General features: G+C 46.2%; 1 protein-coding gene across 1 annotated transcript; it reads left to right on the forward strand.

The window, feature by feature from the left end:
* The first annotated feature begins 2,250 nt into the window (after positions 1–2,250).
* LOC119921913 (olfactory receptor 5B21-like) lies at positions 2,251–3,132 on the forward strand. Its single transcript, XM_038741892.1, has 3 exons — positions 2,251–2,472; positions 2,565–2,814; positions 2,849–3,132. Exons 1-3 carry the CDS (start codon positions 2,251–2,253, stop codon positions 3,130–3,132), a joined length of 756 nt encoding a protein of 251 aa, XP_038597820.1.
* The last annotated feature ends 12,393 nt before the right edge of the window (positions 3,133–15,525 follow it).

Consider the following 15,525-nt stretch of genomic DNA (forward strand, 5'->3'; position numbering starts at 1 on the left):
TCTGCCCCTGCTCTCTCTCCCTCCCTTCAGGCTCGTGTCTCTTCCTGCCTTTAAGACATCTCCATCTGGATGTCTGCCCGCCATCTAAAACTCAATATGTCCAAGACTGAACTCCTTATCTTCCCTCCCAAGCCCTGCCCTCTCCCTCACTTTCCCATCACTGTAGACGGCACTACCATCCTTACCGTCTCACAAGCCCGCAAACCTGGTGTCATCCTCGACTCTGTTCTCTCGTTCACCGCTCACATCCAATCCGTCATCAAAACCTGCCAGTCTCACTTCCGCAACATCGCCAAGATACGCCCTTTCCTCTCCATCCAAACCGCTACACTGCTGGTTCAATCTCTCATCCTATCCCTACTGGATTACTGCATCAGCCTATTCTCTGATATCCCATCGTCCTGTCTCTTCCCACTTCAGTCTATACTTCATGCTGCTGCCCGTATCATCTTTGTGCAGAAACGCTCTGGGCATGTTACTCCCCTCCTCAAAAAACTCCAGTGGCTACCAGTCAACCTATCCATCAGGCAAAACCTCCTCACTCTCGGCTTCAAGGCTCTCCATCACCTCGCCCCCTCCTACCTCACCTCCCTTCTTTCCTTCTACAGCCCAGCCGGCACCCTCCGCTCCTCTGCCGCTCACCTCCTCACTGTGCCTCGTTCTAGCCTGTCCCGCCGTCGACCCCCGACCCACGTCCTCCCCCAGGTCTGGAATGCCCTCTCTCTGCACAGCCGCCAAGCTAGTTCTCTTCCTCCCTTCGAAGCCCTACTGAGAGCTCACCTCCTGCAGGAGGCCTTCCCAGACTGAGCCCCCTTCTTCCACTCCCCCTCCCCATCTCCCTCCGCCCTACCTCTTTCCCCTCCCCACAGCACCTCTATATATTTTTGTACAGATTTATTACTCTATTTATTTTACTTGTGCATATTTACTATTCTATTTATTTTATTTTGTGCATGTTTTGTTTTGTAACGTTGTCTGTCTCCCCCTTCTAGACTGTGAGTCCGTTGTTGGGTAGGGACTCTCTCTATATGTTGCCAACTTGTACTTCTCAAGCGCTTAGAACAGTGTTCTGCACACAGTAAGCGCTCAATAAACACGATTGAATGAATGAATGAGTAAGGCCAGTGCCCGCCAGACGGCTAGTGACAGAATCGAGTGGAGGAGTAGCCCCAGGACCGCACAGATGAGTAAGTTCAGGACAAAGTGGAGGAGTAGCATGAAGATTAGGTGGAGGGGAAGGGCCAGGTCCCAGTAAAAGTACGAGGGCCAGGACCAGTAGGAGGAAGAAGACCAGGACCGGGCGGAGGAGGAGGTCCAGGAAAGGTTGGAGGAGGAGGGCCAGAACAGGGCAGAAGAGGAGTCCCAGTAGGAGACAGAGGAGAACGTCCTCCCCCTGGCCTGGAATGCCCTCCCTCCGCACATCCGCCAAGCTAGCTCTCTTCCGCCCTTCAAAGCCCTACTGAGAGCTCACCTCCTCCAGGATGCCTTCCCAGACTGAGCCCCCTCCTTCCCCTCCCCCTTCTCCCCCTCCCCATCCCTCCCGCCTTACCTCCTTCCCGTTCTCGCAGCACCTGTATATCTATCTATCTATCTATCTATCTATCTATCTATCTATCTATATATATATGTTTGTACATATTTATCACTCTACTTATTTATTTTACTTGTACATATTTATTCTATTTACATTATTTTGCTAATGTGTTTTATTTTGTCGTCTGTCTCCCCCTTCTAAACTGTGAGCCCGCTGTTGGGTAGGGACCGTCTCTATATGTTGCCAACTTGTACTTCCTAAGCGCTTAGTACAGTGCTCTGCACACATTAAGCGCTCAATAAATACGATTGAATCATCATCATCATCAATCGTATTTATTGAGCGCTTACTATGTGCAGAGCACTGTACTAAGCGCTTGGGAAGTACAAATTGGCAACATATAGAGACAGTCCCTACTCTGAATGAATGTATGAACCCAGGTCATCTGACTTCCAGTCCCAGACCTGTCCCACTCCACGGATATTTTTTTTTTCTTTAGGGTATTTATTAAGCACTTACCGTGTACCGGGCACTGTCCTAAGCTCTGGGGTAGGTTCAACATAGTAAGACAGGACACAGTCCCAATCTCCATTTTACAGATGAGGAAACCGAAGCCCAGAGAAGTGGAGCAACTCGCCCGCGGTAACCCAGCAGAAGAGCGGGATTAGCACCCAGGTCCTTCCTGCCCAAGGTCGGATTGAGTTAACCGCCCGCGGATGGCAGAGGAAAACGGGACCGGGGTGATCGGCTTCCTCCTGAAGGGACTGTCAGACCGGCTGGAGGTGCGATTCGCGGCCTTTGGTGCCGTCTACACGGCCACGCTCCTGGCCAACGGTGCCCTCCTCCTCGCCCTCCGCGGCTACCACCGTCTCCACACGCCCATGTACTTCCTCCTCACCACCCTGTCGTTGCTGGACGTCTTCTGCCCCATGGCCGCGGTGCCCAAGATACTGCGGGGCCTCTCCTCTGGAGACCGGCGATATCGTTGGCCGGGTGCGCCCTTCAAGTCTATTTCCTGGTGGCCCCGAAGGGTAAGGACGTCTTTCTCCTGGCGGTCACGGCCTCTGAGCATCGCCTGGCCGTCATCCGCCCTCTCCACTACGCTGTTCTCATGGACCGGAGAGTGTGCGTCGCGCTGGCGGCAGGAGCCTGGCCGGCCCGCTTCCTCAACTCTCCCCTGCACGCGTCCTTCACCTTCACGATGACCTTCTGCCTCTCCAACCTGGTGGACCAGTACTGCTGCGACGTCCCTCCGGTGACGGGCCTGTCCCGCTCTGGCGGTGGGCGGGATCGGCGCCTTCTCTATCACTTTAGGCTCCTATGTACTCGTCGCGGGCGCCACCTTGAAGAGCCGCTCAGCCGAGGGGAAGCGCCGGACCTGGTCCATCTGCACCTCCTGCCTGCTGGCCGTCGGCCTCTTCTACGACCCCGCCATCATCACCTACAACCGGCCATCTTTTGGTCACTCTCCAGGAAGCAAAATGCTCGTGGGCATGCTTTTTGGAGTCCTCAACCCCCTCATCGACAGTCTGAGGAATGAGGAGGTCAAGTTGCTGAGACAGAAGTTAGGCCCGCTGGGATCTCTTTGGCACCCATAGGACGGCTATGGAATGGACTCCCCCGGGAGTAGGTGCGCTGGACTGAGCGCTCGATAAAATGCAAGAGAAGACTCATTCCCTGTCCACGGGGAGCTTACACTCCTCGGAAGCAGGGTGGCCTGGTGAAAAGCTCACGGAGCTGGACGTCAGAGGACTTCAGTATGAATCATTCAGTCAGTTCATTTATTGAGCACTTCCTTTTATTCCTTCTTCCATCCAATTGTATTTATTGAGTGCTTACTGTGTGCAGAGCACTGCATGCAAGGTAGTGTACTAAGCACCTGGGAGAGTACACTATAACTATAAGCAGACCTTTTCCCCGTCCACAACGAGCTCGTAGTGGTTTCTGATCCTGGCTCCGCCCCCCACTTGCTGTGTGACCTTGGGCAAGTCACTTCTCGTCTCTAGACTGCAGTTCAAGAGTGTAGCTCTACACTGTAAGCTCGTTGTGGGCAAAGAACGTGTCTGTTTATTGTTACATCGGACTCTCTCAAGCACTTAGTTCAGTGTTCTGCACATGATAAGCGTTCAGCAAATATGAGTTAAATGAACTCTCTATGTCTCAGGTCCTTCATCTGCAAAATGGGGGTACAATACCTGTTCTCCCTGCTACTTGGACTGTGATTCCCATGTGGGACCTGACTAGTTTGTGTCTACCCCAGTGTTTAGTACAGTGTTTGGCATATAGTACGCTCTTTAGCAAGTACTCTAGTCAGTGAAACAGATCAAAAGGGGCTGACAGCTGGTGGATCCAGAATAAAGGATTAAAGGAACACTGAATCTATGCTTTATTTGAATGTCTGTCTTCCCCTGTTGAATTTAAGCTTACTGTACTCTCCCAGGTGCTTTGTACAGTGCTCTGCACGGTCAGTGCTCAGTAAATATGATTGCTTGCCGGCTTGATTGATAGTTATACATAAATGCATAGACAGGTTTAGAGAAACAGTGTGGCCAAGTGGATAGAGCACGGGCCTGAAAGTCAGGGGACCTGGATTCTACTCACAGCTCTGCCACCTGCCTGCTGTGTGACCTTGGGCTCGTCACTTCACTTATCTGTGCTTCAGTTTCTTGTTCTATATAATGGAGATTCAAATCATGTTGCCCCTTTTACTTCGAACTGAGCCCCATTTGGGGCAGGGATTGTGTCTGACATGTCTAGTGTGTGTCTACCACAGTGCTTAGTATAGTGCTTGACACAGAGTAAGCACTTAATGAATGCCATAGTGTTGATGCTGATGATGATATTAATACTGATACTGTTAATAATGATATTATGATTATGTGTAAGAATGGAATACTAGCCACTTCACTTCTCTGTGTCTCAGCTACCTCATCTGGAAAATGGGGATGAAGACTGTGAATCCCACGTGAGACAACCTGATTACCATGTATTTTCCCCAGCATTTGGAACAGTGCTTAGCATATAGTGAGCACTTAACAAATATTATTATTATTATTACTATTATTATTATTATCATTATTATTATTATTATGTGTTTTGCTACTCTTTTGTGTACCCTCCCCAGCATTTGGCGCAGTGTCTAGCACTCAGTAGGTCTGGGATAGAATGAAAAGAGCAAAATTGATTGCACGTTATCTCCTTTGGCCTCTAAACTTCTTGAGGGCCGGGGACAAGTGTCTTGTACTCTTCCAAGCATTTAGAACAATACCTACCACCGAGTAGGAGCTCAATAACTGCCAGTGACAGATTGATCTCATGGATCTCCATTATACTGTAAGTTTCTCGAGGGAAGGAAACTTATGACCTACTATTCATTCAGTCGTATTTATTTAGCACTTGCTGTGTGCAGAGCACTGTAATGAGCACTACTTTCATATGTGCTTCAAGGATTTAAAGCAGCCTGGCCTAGTGGAAAGAGCATAGGTCTGGGAGTCAGAGGACCTGAATTCTAATCCCGGTTACTCCGCTTGTCTGCTGTGTGACCTTGGGCAAGTCGCTTGACTTTTCTCTGCATCAGCCTACTTGTAAAATGGGGATTAATAATAATGGCATTTATTAAGCGCGTACTATGTGCAAAGCACTGTTCTAAGCACTGGGGAGGTTACAAGGTGATCGGGTTGTCCCATCATCATCATCATCAATTGTATTTATTGAGCGCTTACTATGTGCAGAGCACTGTACTAAGCGCTTGGGAAGTACAAATTAGCAACATACTCGGAGATCACAGTTTTATTCCCCATTTTCCAGATGGGGTAACTGAGGGACAGAGAAGTGAAGTGACTTACCCAATGTCACACAGCTGACAAATGGCAGAGCAGGGATTTTAACCCGTGACCTCTGACTCCAAAGCCTGTGTTTCTTCCACTAAGCCACGCTGCTTCTCTGTTTCTATCCCTGTTCTCCCTCTCATCTACACAGTGAAGCCAGTTAACGTATCTGTGCCTCAGTTAACCTATCTGTAAAATGGGGATTAAAACCGTGAGCTCCATGTAGGACATGGTCTGTTTCCTATCCGATTATCTTGCATCTACCCCAGAGTTTAGTACAGTGCCTGGCACGTGGTAGGTGTTTAACAAATACCATAATAAGCAGAAAATGCAACAGACTCTGAGGCCAGTGTGGGGCAGGGAATGAGTCCACCTGATTTAGTTGTATCTACCCCTCTGCTTAGTACCAATATCATAATGATAAAATAATAATAATAATAATAAAGTACTGAGTATAGTGTTAGCACTCGGTAAGTGCTCAATAAATGCCATCAAGTGATCGATTGTGTATTGTGTTTTTGTAGCTCCAAATAGCACAAAAATGGCTAACACAGGAAGCTTGTTTCCCTGGAGGATTGTGGGGAATATTTGCCACAATTAGGGAAGGTTGAAATCCTGATTCCATGCTTTCGCTTTTCCTAAATGTTATTTGCTGGTGCTTCCTAAGTACCAGGCACTGTACTAAGTGCTGGGGTAGATACAGGTTAATCTGGTTGGAATAGTTCATATCCCACATACGGCCCACAGTGAATTTAACATTCCAGAGGAGGAGACTCTCCCAAGCCTTTAGTACAGTGCTCTGTACAGAGAAGAAATTATATAAATACTATCAACTGATTGATACATATGCATGTATATTTTCATTGATTGTTATATTTATCCTTATACATACCTACACTTATTCAATTTTTTATTCAACCATTTCATCCCGACTCATTTCCTGTTAAATCCTCATTTTTCCTTCGGCTTTTATTCTTTTAAATATTTTTGATCTCTCCTCCCATTATATTGTAAGCTCCTTGAGGGCAAGGCAGTGTGTCTCTTGCTCCTCTTGAACTCTTCTCAGTACTTAGTACTTACAGTTGAATGCTTCGTACAGTACAAAGCTCAATGCTTAGCTCAGTACTAAGGACACAGTCGTCTCTGGATAAACAACGCCGATTCATTGATCGGATAGGGGAAAAACCAGCTGTAAACCAAATTTGTCATGTACAGATGTTTGGTGAATGGCCACCCTAGTGTGCATGTATGTATGCATAATTATGTGTGAGAGTGCAGGTAATGATGATAATAATGATGGTATATGTTAAGTGTTTACTATGTGCCAAGCACTGTCCTAAGTGCTGGGGGAGATGCAAGGTAATCAGGTTGTCCCACTTGGGGCTCACGTTCTTCATCTCCATTTTACAGATGAGGGAACTGAGGCACGGAGAAATTAAGTGACTTGCTCAAACAGCTGACAAGTGGAAGATCCGGGATTAGAACCCATGACCTCTGATTCCCAAGATCGGGCTCATTCCACTAAGCCACAGCTGCTTCCCCCGCATAAGAATGTGCTTATACATCTGCATTTGTGTTCATGCATATGTGTGAGTGCCGTCACATGACTTGTGAGTGTGCATGCATATCTAGGTACATATACACATACATGTATGCCCAAATACTTGTGGGTGTATGTTTGCACATATGCATATATATGCAAGCATATATATATTTTGTTCTCAACATGTATATATATATATAACATATATATATAACATATATAAATATGCTATTCAATTATATTTCATTCAATTTTATTTCATTCAATCGGATTTACTGAGAACTTACTGTGTGGAGAGCACTGTACTAATTGCTTGGGAGAGGACAATTCAGCAACAGAGACAATAATAATAATAATAATGTTGGTATTTTTTAAGAGCTTACTACGTGCCAAGCACTGTTTTAAGCGCTGGGGTAGATACAAGGCAATCAGGTTGTCCCATGTAAGGCTCACAGTCTTCATCCCCATTTTACATATGATGTGACTGAGGCACAGAGAAGTTAAGTGACTTGCCCAAGGTCACACAGCTGACAAGTGACAGAGTTGGGATTAGAACCCACGACTTCTGACTCCCAAACCCGGGCTCTTTCCACTAAACCACGACAATCCCTACCCAACAACAGGCTCACAGTCTAGAAGGGGGGAGACAGACATCAAAACAAGTAAACAGTCATCAATAGCATCATGATATATGCATATCATGTATAAAAATATATATATATATATATTTATAATGTGTATAGTGTATACATATGTGTGCTTGTGGATGTGTTTACAAGTCACTTCACTTCTCTGTGCCTCAGTTCCCTCATCCGTAAAATTGAGAATATGAGCTACACGTGAGTAATCTGATTACCTGGTATCTACTCCAGCTTTTAGAACAATGCTTGGCACGTAATAAGTGCTTAATAAATACCATTATCATCATTATTATCGTTATTGTTTCCACATATGTATGGCTGCAAACATACATATGCATATATGTACAACACAAACATGTATGTGTGTGAGCATGTTTATGTATGTGTGTGTTAGTTTGGGGCTATGCACGTATGGATATAAATGTAAATGTATGTATATGTGTGCATGTGTGTGTTTTCAATAACCTCGTCCACAACATTTTAACGAAGCCTCGAGGCCTAGGCGAGAATCCAACTAGTCAGCTGAGGAAAACTGTCCGAAGAGGCTTGCCTGGGAGCTGAGAGTCGGGAGGACTTTGCTTCAATCAGGAATGAAGCTGGCTGATTTCCCCAGCCGACTCCATCCTCGGCCTCCTCTCCACTGGGACTGTGCCTCTGGTCACTCCTAGGACACAACAGAGACGGGGAGGGGGGGGAGAGGGTGTCAGCATCTTCTGCCCCCACCGCTACCCTACCGGGGACCCATCCTCTCTCCCTCCATCCCAGCAACCCAAGAGCCACCAGAAGCATTATCTACTGCTCTGAAACTTGGCTCTCCCAGGCTAAAAAGAGCTCGGTGGAAATTAGCAACCAAGCGTTGCCCATTGCAGGGAGTCTCTTGTGGACTCGTTAAAAGTGCGACGCGTGGAGCGCTTCAGGAAGTTATTAATAAGACGCAAGAGGGTGGACTTCCTAACGAGGTCTCAGGGGCCTACCATTTTGACGGAGCATTCGGCGGAGGCTGCCCAGGGCTGAGGGAAAAGAATACAAAAAAAAGACAGCAGCTACCTGAAAAGTTTAGTCCTGGTCCCTAGAGGGAAATCAAGTCACGTGGAGGCCCGGTTCTCACACAGTGAGGAGGGAAAGGCGGGAGAAATGAACAGCGGATGTGAAAGAATGCTGGACTTTATCCTGATTCCTTCTTGGGCCTGCTTCCTGCCTGCTCCTCCAAATTCCTCAGATCGCTTGGCCCTGTCAGCACCCGTGGGCCAGCAGGAAGGATTATATTTTCTCTCAGAGGGGATCCCCCCAGCTCACACCCCGACTGAGAGGGAGAGGAGGAACTTGAAAAACAGCATGGCCTAGTGACTATAGCCCGGGCCTGACAGTCGGAAAGACCTGGGTTCTAATTCCACCTCCTCCTCTTGTCTGTTGTGTGACCTTGGGCAAGGCACAGCTCTGTGTCTCAGTCTCCTCATCTATGAAATGGAGATTAAGACCGGGCTCAACCTGATTAGCCTGTGTCTACCCCAGTGGCTAGTACAGTGTCTGGTAAATAGTAAGTGCTTAACAGTGACTACCAACTCTGTTTTGCTGTAGTCTCCCAAGTGTTTAGTCCACTGCTCTGCACACAGTAAGCACTCAATACATTCCGTTGATTGATTGTTTGACTGATTATCCTTTGTGATACTGTCAGATGTGACTTTACCAATCCTAGCCTAGTTCAGGACTGAAAGACATGAGATATGGGTTCGAGAACTGGCACTGCTATTTTTGGCTGTGTGACTTTTGGAAAGCCCCTTAACTTCTCTGTGCCTCAGTTTTCTCATTGGTAAAATGGGGATACAATACCCGTTTTCCCTCCCTCTTAGAATATTAGTCCAAGGACTGTGTCCAATCAGTTTATCTTGTATCCATCTCAGCACTTATAGCACGGTCCTGGGTCCATAAAAAACAACGTTATAAAAATTGCATAGCCATATATGCTGAGGAAAGGAAAAAAGTACAAAAGTGCAAAGACATATTGGAAAGAAAGGTTGGGAATTAGTCTGAGAAGTCTTCCTGGAGGAGATGGGTTTTTTTTAGGAAAGGTTTGAAATTGAATTCACTGAGTCCAGTTCCCTTCTGTGGTATTAAAAGTATTTATTAAGTGCCCATTGTTGGCAATGCACTATATTAAGCACTTGGGAAAGTTCATCAGGAAGGAAAGCGCTTAGTACAGGGCTCTGGGTTCCAATCCCAGCTCTTTCTGTTGCATGACCGTGGGCAAGTCACTTCACTGCTCAGGGCCTCATTTTCCTCATCTTTAAAATGGGGATTCGATGCCTGTTCTCCCCTCTAGACCGTGAGCTTTTTGTGGTCAGGGAATATGTCTACCAACTCTGTTATATTGCGTTCTCCCAAGCGCTTAGTATAATGTCTGCACACGGTAAGCACTCAATAAATACCATTGATTGATTCATTCCGGAACCTAGACTATAAACTCATTGTGGGCCGAGAATGTGTCTGACAACTCTTTTATATTGTACTCTCTCAAGCGCTTAGAACAGTGCTCTGCACACAGGAAGTGCTCAATAAATATGATTGACTGATTGATTGAAGGATTATCCCTCCTACTTAACCTGTAAGCCCTATGTAAAACAGGAACTGTGCCCAGCTTGATTATCTTATATTTCTCTCAATGTTTAGTAGAGTGATTGGCACAGAGTAAGTGCTTAACAAATACCACTACTATCATTATTGTTATGAGATTATTTATTATGAACTGATATTAATAGTAAAACACATCTACTAAGTTATTATTAATAAAAATCAGCTTCCTCAGCTCTTTGGAAATCACATCGTTCCTTGACGTTTTTGTAAACGGTGATTTGCCTCTTCGGTTATACCAGTTAATCAGTAAATAGTAATTATTGAGCGCTTCCTATGTGCAGAGCACTGTGCTAAACGCTTGGGAGTGTAGAGTATAATAGAGTTTGCAGATATATTTTCCTTCCTCAACGAGTTTACAGTCTAAAGGGGCTCACACAGCAGACAAGGAGTGGAGCTGGGATTCGAAACCAGGTCCTTCTGACTCCCAAGCCTGTACTCTATCCATTAGGCAATGCTGCTTCCAGCGCTTAGAACAGTGCTTGGCACATAGTAAGTGCTTAACAAATGCCATAATTATTATTCTCTCTGCGGCAGACAATATTCACTTCGAACCTGTAATGGGCTCAGTGCTGTAGTCTCGGTATGCTGTACCCATGCCCTGTTTCTCGTGGACAGGGCTTCTTGGCATCGATCAATACGTCACTTGGTCAATCAATCAATAAATCAATCAATGACCAATAGTGTTTATTGAGTGCTTTTTGAGTGCTAAGCACTGCACTAAATGCTTGGGAGAGTAAACAGAAACAAGACCCAGGGTCAATAATCAATGGCATTTATTGAGCACCTACTATATACAGAGGATTGTGCTACTACAACTACTACTACTTATTATGGTATTTGTTTAGAGCTTACTATAATAATAATGATAATAATATCAATGATAACAATAATGACATTTGTTAAGCACTGTTCTAAGCACTGGGGGGATACAAGCTAATCAGCTTGTCCCACATGGGGCTCACAGTCTTAATCCCTATTTTAGAGATGGGGTAACTGAGGCCCAGAGAAGTTAAGTGACTTGCCCAAAGTCACACAGCTGACAGTAGAAGAAGTGGGATTAGAACCCATAACCTCTATATCCCAAGCCCGGGCTTCCTAATGAGCCACGCTGCTTCTCTACAATAATAATAATAATAGCATTTATTAAGCACTTACTATGTGCAAAGAACTGTTCTAAGCGCTGGGGAGGTTACAAGGTGATCAGGTTGTCCCACGTGGGGCTCACAGTCTTAATCCCCATTTTACAGATGAGGTAAATGAGACACAGAGAAGTTAAGTGACTTGCCCAAAGTCACACAGCTGACAATTGGCGGAGCCAGGATTTGAACCCATAACGTTTGACTCCCGAGCCCATGCTGCTTCCACTGAGCCGTGCTGCTTCTTTATATGCCAAGCACTGTTCTAAGCGCTGGGGTAGATACAAGGCAATCAGGTTGAACAAGGCCCCTGTCAAACGTGGGGCTCACAGTCTCAATCTCCATTTTATTCATTCATTTCATTCATTAAATCACATTTATTGAGCTCTTACTGTATGCAGAGCACTGAATTAAGCTCTTGGAAAGTACAATTCGGCAACAGATAGAGATAATCCTTACCCAGCAACGAGCTCACAGTCTAGAAGAGGGAGAAAAACAGCAAAACAAGTAGACAGGCATCAATAGCATTTTACAGGTGAGGTAACTGAGACACAGAGAAGTGAAGTGGCTTGCCGAAGGTCACACAACAGACAAATGGTGGAGTTGGGATTAGAACCCACGACATCTGATTCCCAAGCCCGTGGTCTTGCAGCTAGGCTGTACTAAGTTTTTGGGAGGGTCTAATAAAGGAAGAAGATCGGGCCCCCCTTTTCCTCAGCTCCCTCTCCCCTTCCCATCACCCCACCTCTCTTCCTTTGCTCTACCTCCCCCGGCCCCACAGCACTTGGGTACATATGTTCATATCTATAATTCTATTTATTTACATTAATCCTTGTTTACTTGTTTTGATGTGTATAGATCTATAATTCTATTTATTTATATTGATATTATTGATGCCTGTTTACTTGTTTTGATGTCTGTATCCCTGCTTCTAAACTGTAAGCCCAGTGTGAGCAGGGATTGCCTCTCTTTATTGCTGAACTGTACTTTCCAAGCGCTTAGTACAGCGTTCTGCACACAGTAATCGCTCAATAAATACGATTGGATGAATGAATGAATGGCTCATTACCCTCAAGAAGCTTACACTTTAATAGGATGAGCACTTATTGTGTCCAGAGCACTCTACCGTGCACTTGGGAGAGTAGAATAGAGGTAGAAGATCAGATCCCGGACCTACACTCTAGTAGTTTTAATTGAACACCTAGTGGGTACAGAGCACTATACTGAGCATTTGGGAGAGTAGAATAGAGGTAGAAAACTTGATCCTTGCTTTCAAGGAGCTTCCACTCTAAAGGGGATGGCAGACATGCAGTGAGCAGTGCTAAGCAGTGTGGACTTGTAGAAAGAGCCCAGGCTTTGGGGTCAGAGGACCTGGGTTCTAATCACGGCTCTGTCATTTGCCTGTCATGTGACCTTGGGCCAGTCTCTTTGCTTCTCTGGGGCTCAGTTACCTCATCTCTACCCCAGCGTTTAGAACAGGGTTTGGCACTTAATAAGTGCTTAACAGATACCATTATCATTAATATTGTGGGACAGGGACTGTGTCCAACTTGAGGTGCTTCTACCAATCCTAGCGTTTAGGACAGTGCTCGACCCCTAGCGAGCGCTTAACAGTGCCATTTATTAATTTGCTGACAGGACGAAGAGATGGCCAATACAATCACATATGGAAATAGTGGTGTTCAAAAGGACTACAGGAGAATGTGGGTGCAAACGTGATGAGGCTCTCACATAGGATATCAAATATATAAATTTTCTCGTCGTTTGTCATCGGATATGGAAATTATCACTTGCACTCTTCAGGCCCTCGGGCTGGTGAACAGAAAGTGATTTTGGAGTGCCCAAAGCAGGGTGGCTGAGGAAGGGGTAGATGACCTGAAGAAGGCAAAGTCTCTGCCCTCAACGGGCTGACAGTCTTGTTGAGGTGAGGTGGGTGAGCTAAGAAGCTTGGCTTGGAGGAAAGAACCCGGGCTTGGTCGGGGGGAGTCAGAGATCGTTCATTTATTCATGGATTCAATCGTATTTATTGAGCGCTTACTGTGTGCAGAGCACTGTACCAAGCGCTTGGGAAGTAAACGTTGGCAACTTATATTGATGGTCCCAACCCAACAACGGGCTCACAGTCTAGAAGGGGGGAGACAGACAACAAAACAAAACATCTGGACAGGTGTCAAGTCATCAGAATAAATAGAAATAAAGCTAGATGCACATCATTAACAAAATAAATAGAATGGTAATTATGTACCAGTAAAATGAATAGAGTAATACATCTGTACAAACATATATACAGATTCTGTGGGGAGGAGAAGGAGGTAGGGCTGGGGGAATGGGGAGGAGGAGATGAAAAAGGGGGCTCAGTCTGGGAAGGCCTCCTGGAGGAAGTGAGCTCTCACTAGGGCTTTGAAGGGCGGAAGAGAGTTAGCTTGGAGGATGTGCGGAGGGACGGCATTCCAGGACAGGGGGAGGACGTGGGCCGGGGGTCGACGGTGGGACAGGCGAGACCGAGGTACATTGAGGAGGTTAGCGGCAGAGGAGCGGAGAGTGCAGGCTGGGCTGTAGAAGGAGAGAAGGGAGGTGAAGTAGGAGGGGACGAGGTGATGGAGAGCCTTGAAGCCGAGAGTGAGGAGTTTTTGCTTGATGCATAGGTTGATTGGTAGCCAGTGGAGATTTTTGAGGAGGGGAGTAACATGCGCAGAACGTTTCTGCACAAAGATGATCCGGGCAGCAGCGTGAAGTATAGACTGAATTGGGGAGAGACAGGAGGATGGGAGATCAAAGAGGAGGCTGACGCAGTAATCCAGTCGGGATAGGATGAGAGATTGAAACAGCAAGGTCGTGGTTTGGCTGGAGAGGAAAGGGTGGATCTTGGCGATGTTGCGGAGGTGAGACTTGCTGTTTTTGGTGACAAACTAGATGTGAGGGGTGAACGAGAGAGCAGAGTCGAGGATGACACCAAGGTTGCGGGCTTGTGAGACGGGAAGGATGAAGTGCCATCTACAGTGAGGAGGAAGTCAGGAAGAGGGCAGGGTTTGGGAGGGAAGATAAGGAGTTCAGTCCTTATCGTGGGTTCTAATCCCAACTCCGCCATTTATCAGCTGTATGACCTTTGGCAAACCACTTAATTTTTCTGTGCCTCAGCTATCTCGCCTGTAAAATGGGGATTAAGACTGTTATCCCCGCGTGGGACAACCTGATGACCTTGAACCTACCCCAGAATTTAAAACAGTGCTTGGCAAATAGTAAGCGCTTAACAGAGAACACAGTTATAGAGAAGCAGCGTGTCTTAGTGGAAAGAGCACAGGTTCGGGGGTTCTAAACCCGGATCTGCCATTAATCAGATGTGTGACTTTGAGCAAGTCTCTTAACTTCTCTGTGCCTTAGTTACCTCATCTGTAAAATCGGGATTAAGACTGTGAGCCCCACGTGGGACAAACTGATTTCCTTGTATCTATCCCAGCGTTTAGAGCAGTGCTTGACACACAGTAAGAGCTCAACAAATACCATCATTATTATTATTCTAATGGTCAGCATGTATCTCCATCCTCTTCCATGGACTCCAAGGGATTAGGGTGGGAAAATATTTAGTTGTCCCTTATGCTCCTCTATGTAGCAGCGTGGCATAGTGGATAGAGCACAGGCCCAGGTTCTACTCCCGGCTCTGCCACTCATCTGCTGTGCGACCTAGGGCAAGTTACTTCACTTCTCTGAGCCTCAGTGAACTCGTCTGTAATATAGCTATCAAGACTGTGAGCCCCATGTGGGACAGGGACCGCGTCCAATCCGATTTGCTTGTATCAACCCCAGCTGCTTAGTACAGTGCCTAGCACATAGGAAGTGCTTAACAAGCACCACAGGTTTTAGTATTATCATTCTCTGGGCCTCGGTAACCTAATTTGTAAAATGGGGATTGAGACTGTGAGCACCAAGTGGGACAGAGACTTTGTTTGTATACTCCCCTACGCTTAGTACGGTGCCTGGCACGTAGTAAGTGCCTAAAAACTATCATCATTATTATCATCATTATTGTTATTATTATTACTGGAGGGGGCGGTGGAGGAATCTCGCTCCTCATTAGTGGAAGAAGCGGAGAAACAGTGGGGCTTAGTGGATAGAGTCCGGGTCTGGGAGTCAGAAGGATGTGGGTTCTAATCCTAGCTTTGATACATGTCCTCTGTGTGACCCTGGCCAAGTCACTTCACTTCTCTGGGCCTCA

Source organism: Tachyglossus aculeatus, unplaced genomic scaffold, assembly GCF_015852505.1.
Source record: "Tachyglossus aculeatus isolate mTacAcu1 unplaced genomic scaffold, mTacAcu1.pri SUPER_32, whole genome shotgun sequence".
In the NCBI taxonomy this organism is placed as follows: domain Eukaryota; kingdom Metazoa; phylum Chordata; class Mammalia; order Monotremata; family Tachyglossidae; genus Tachyglossus; species Tachyglossus aculeatus.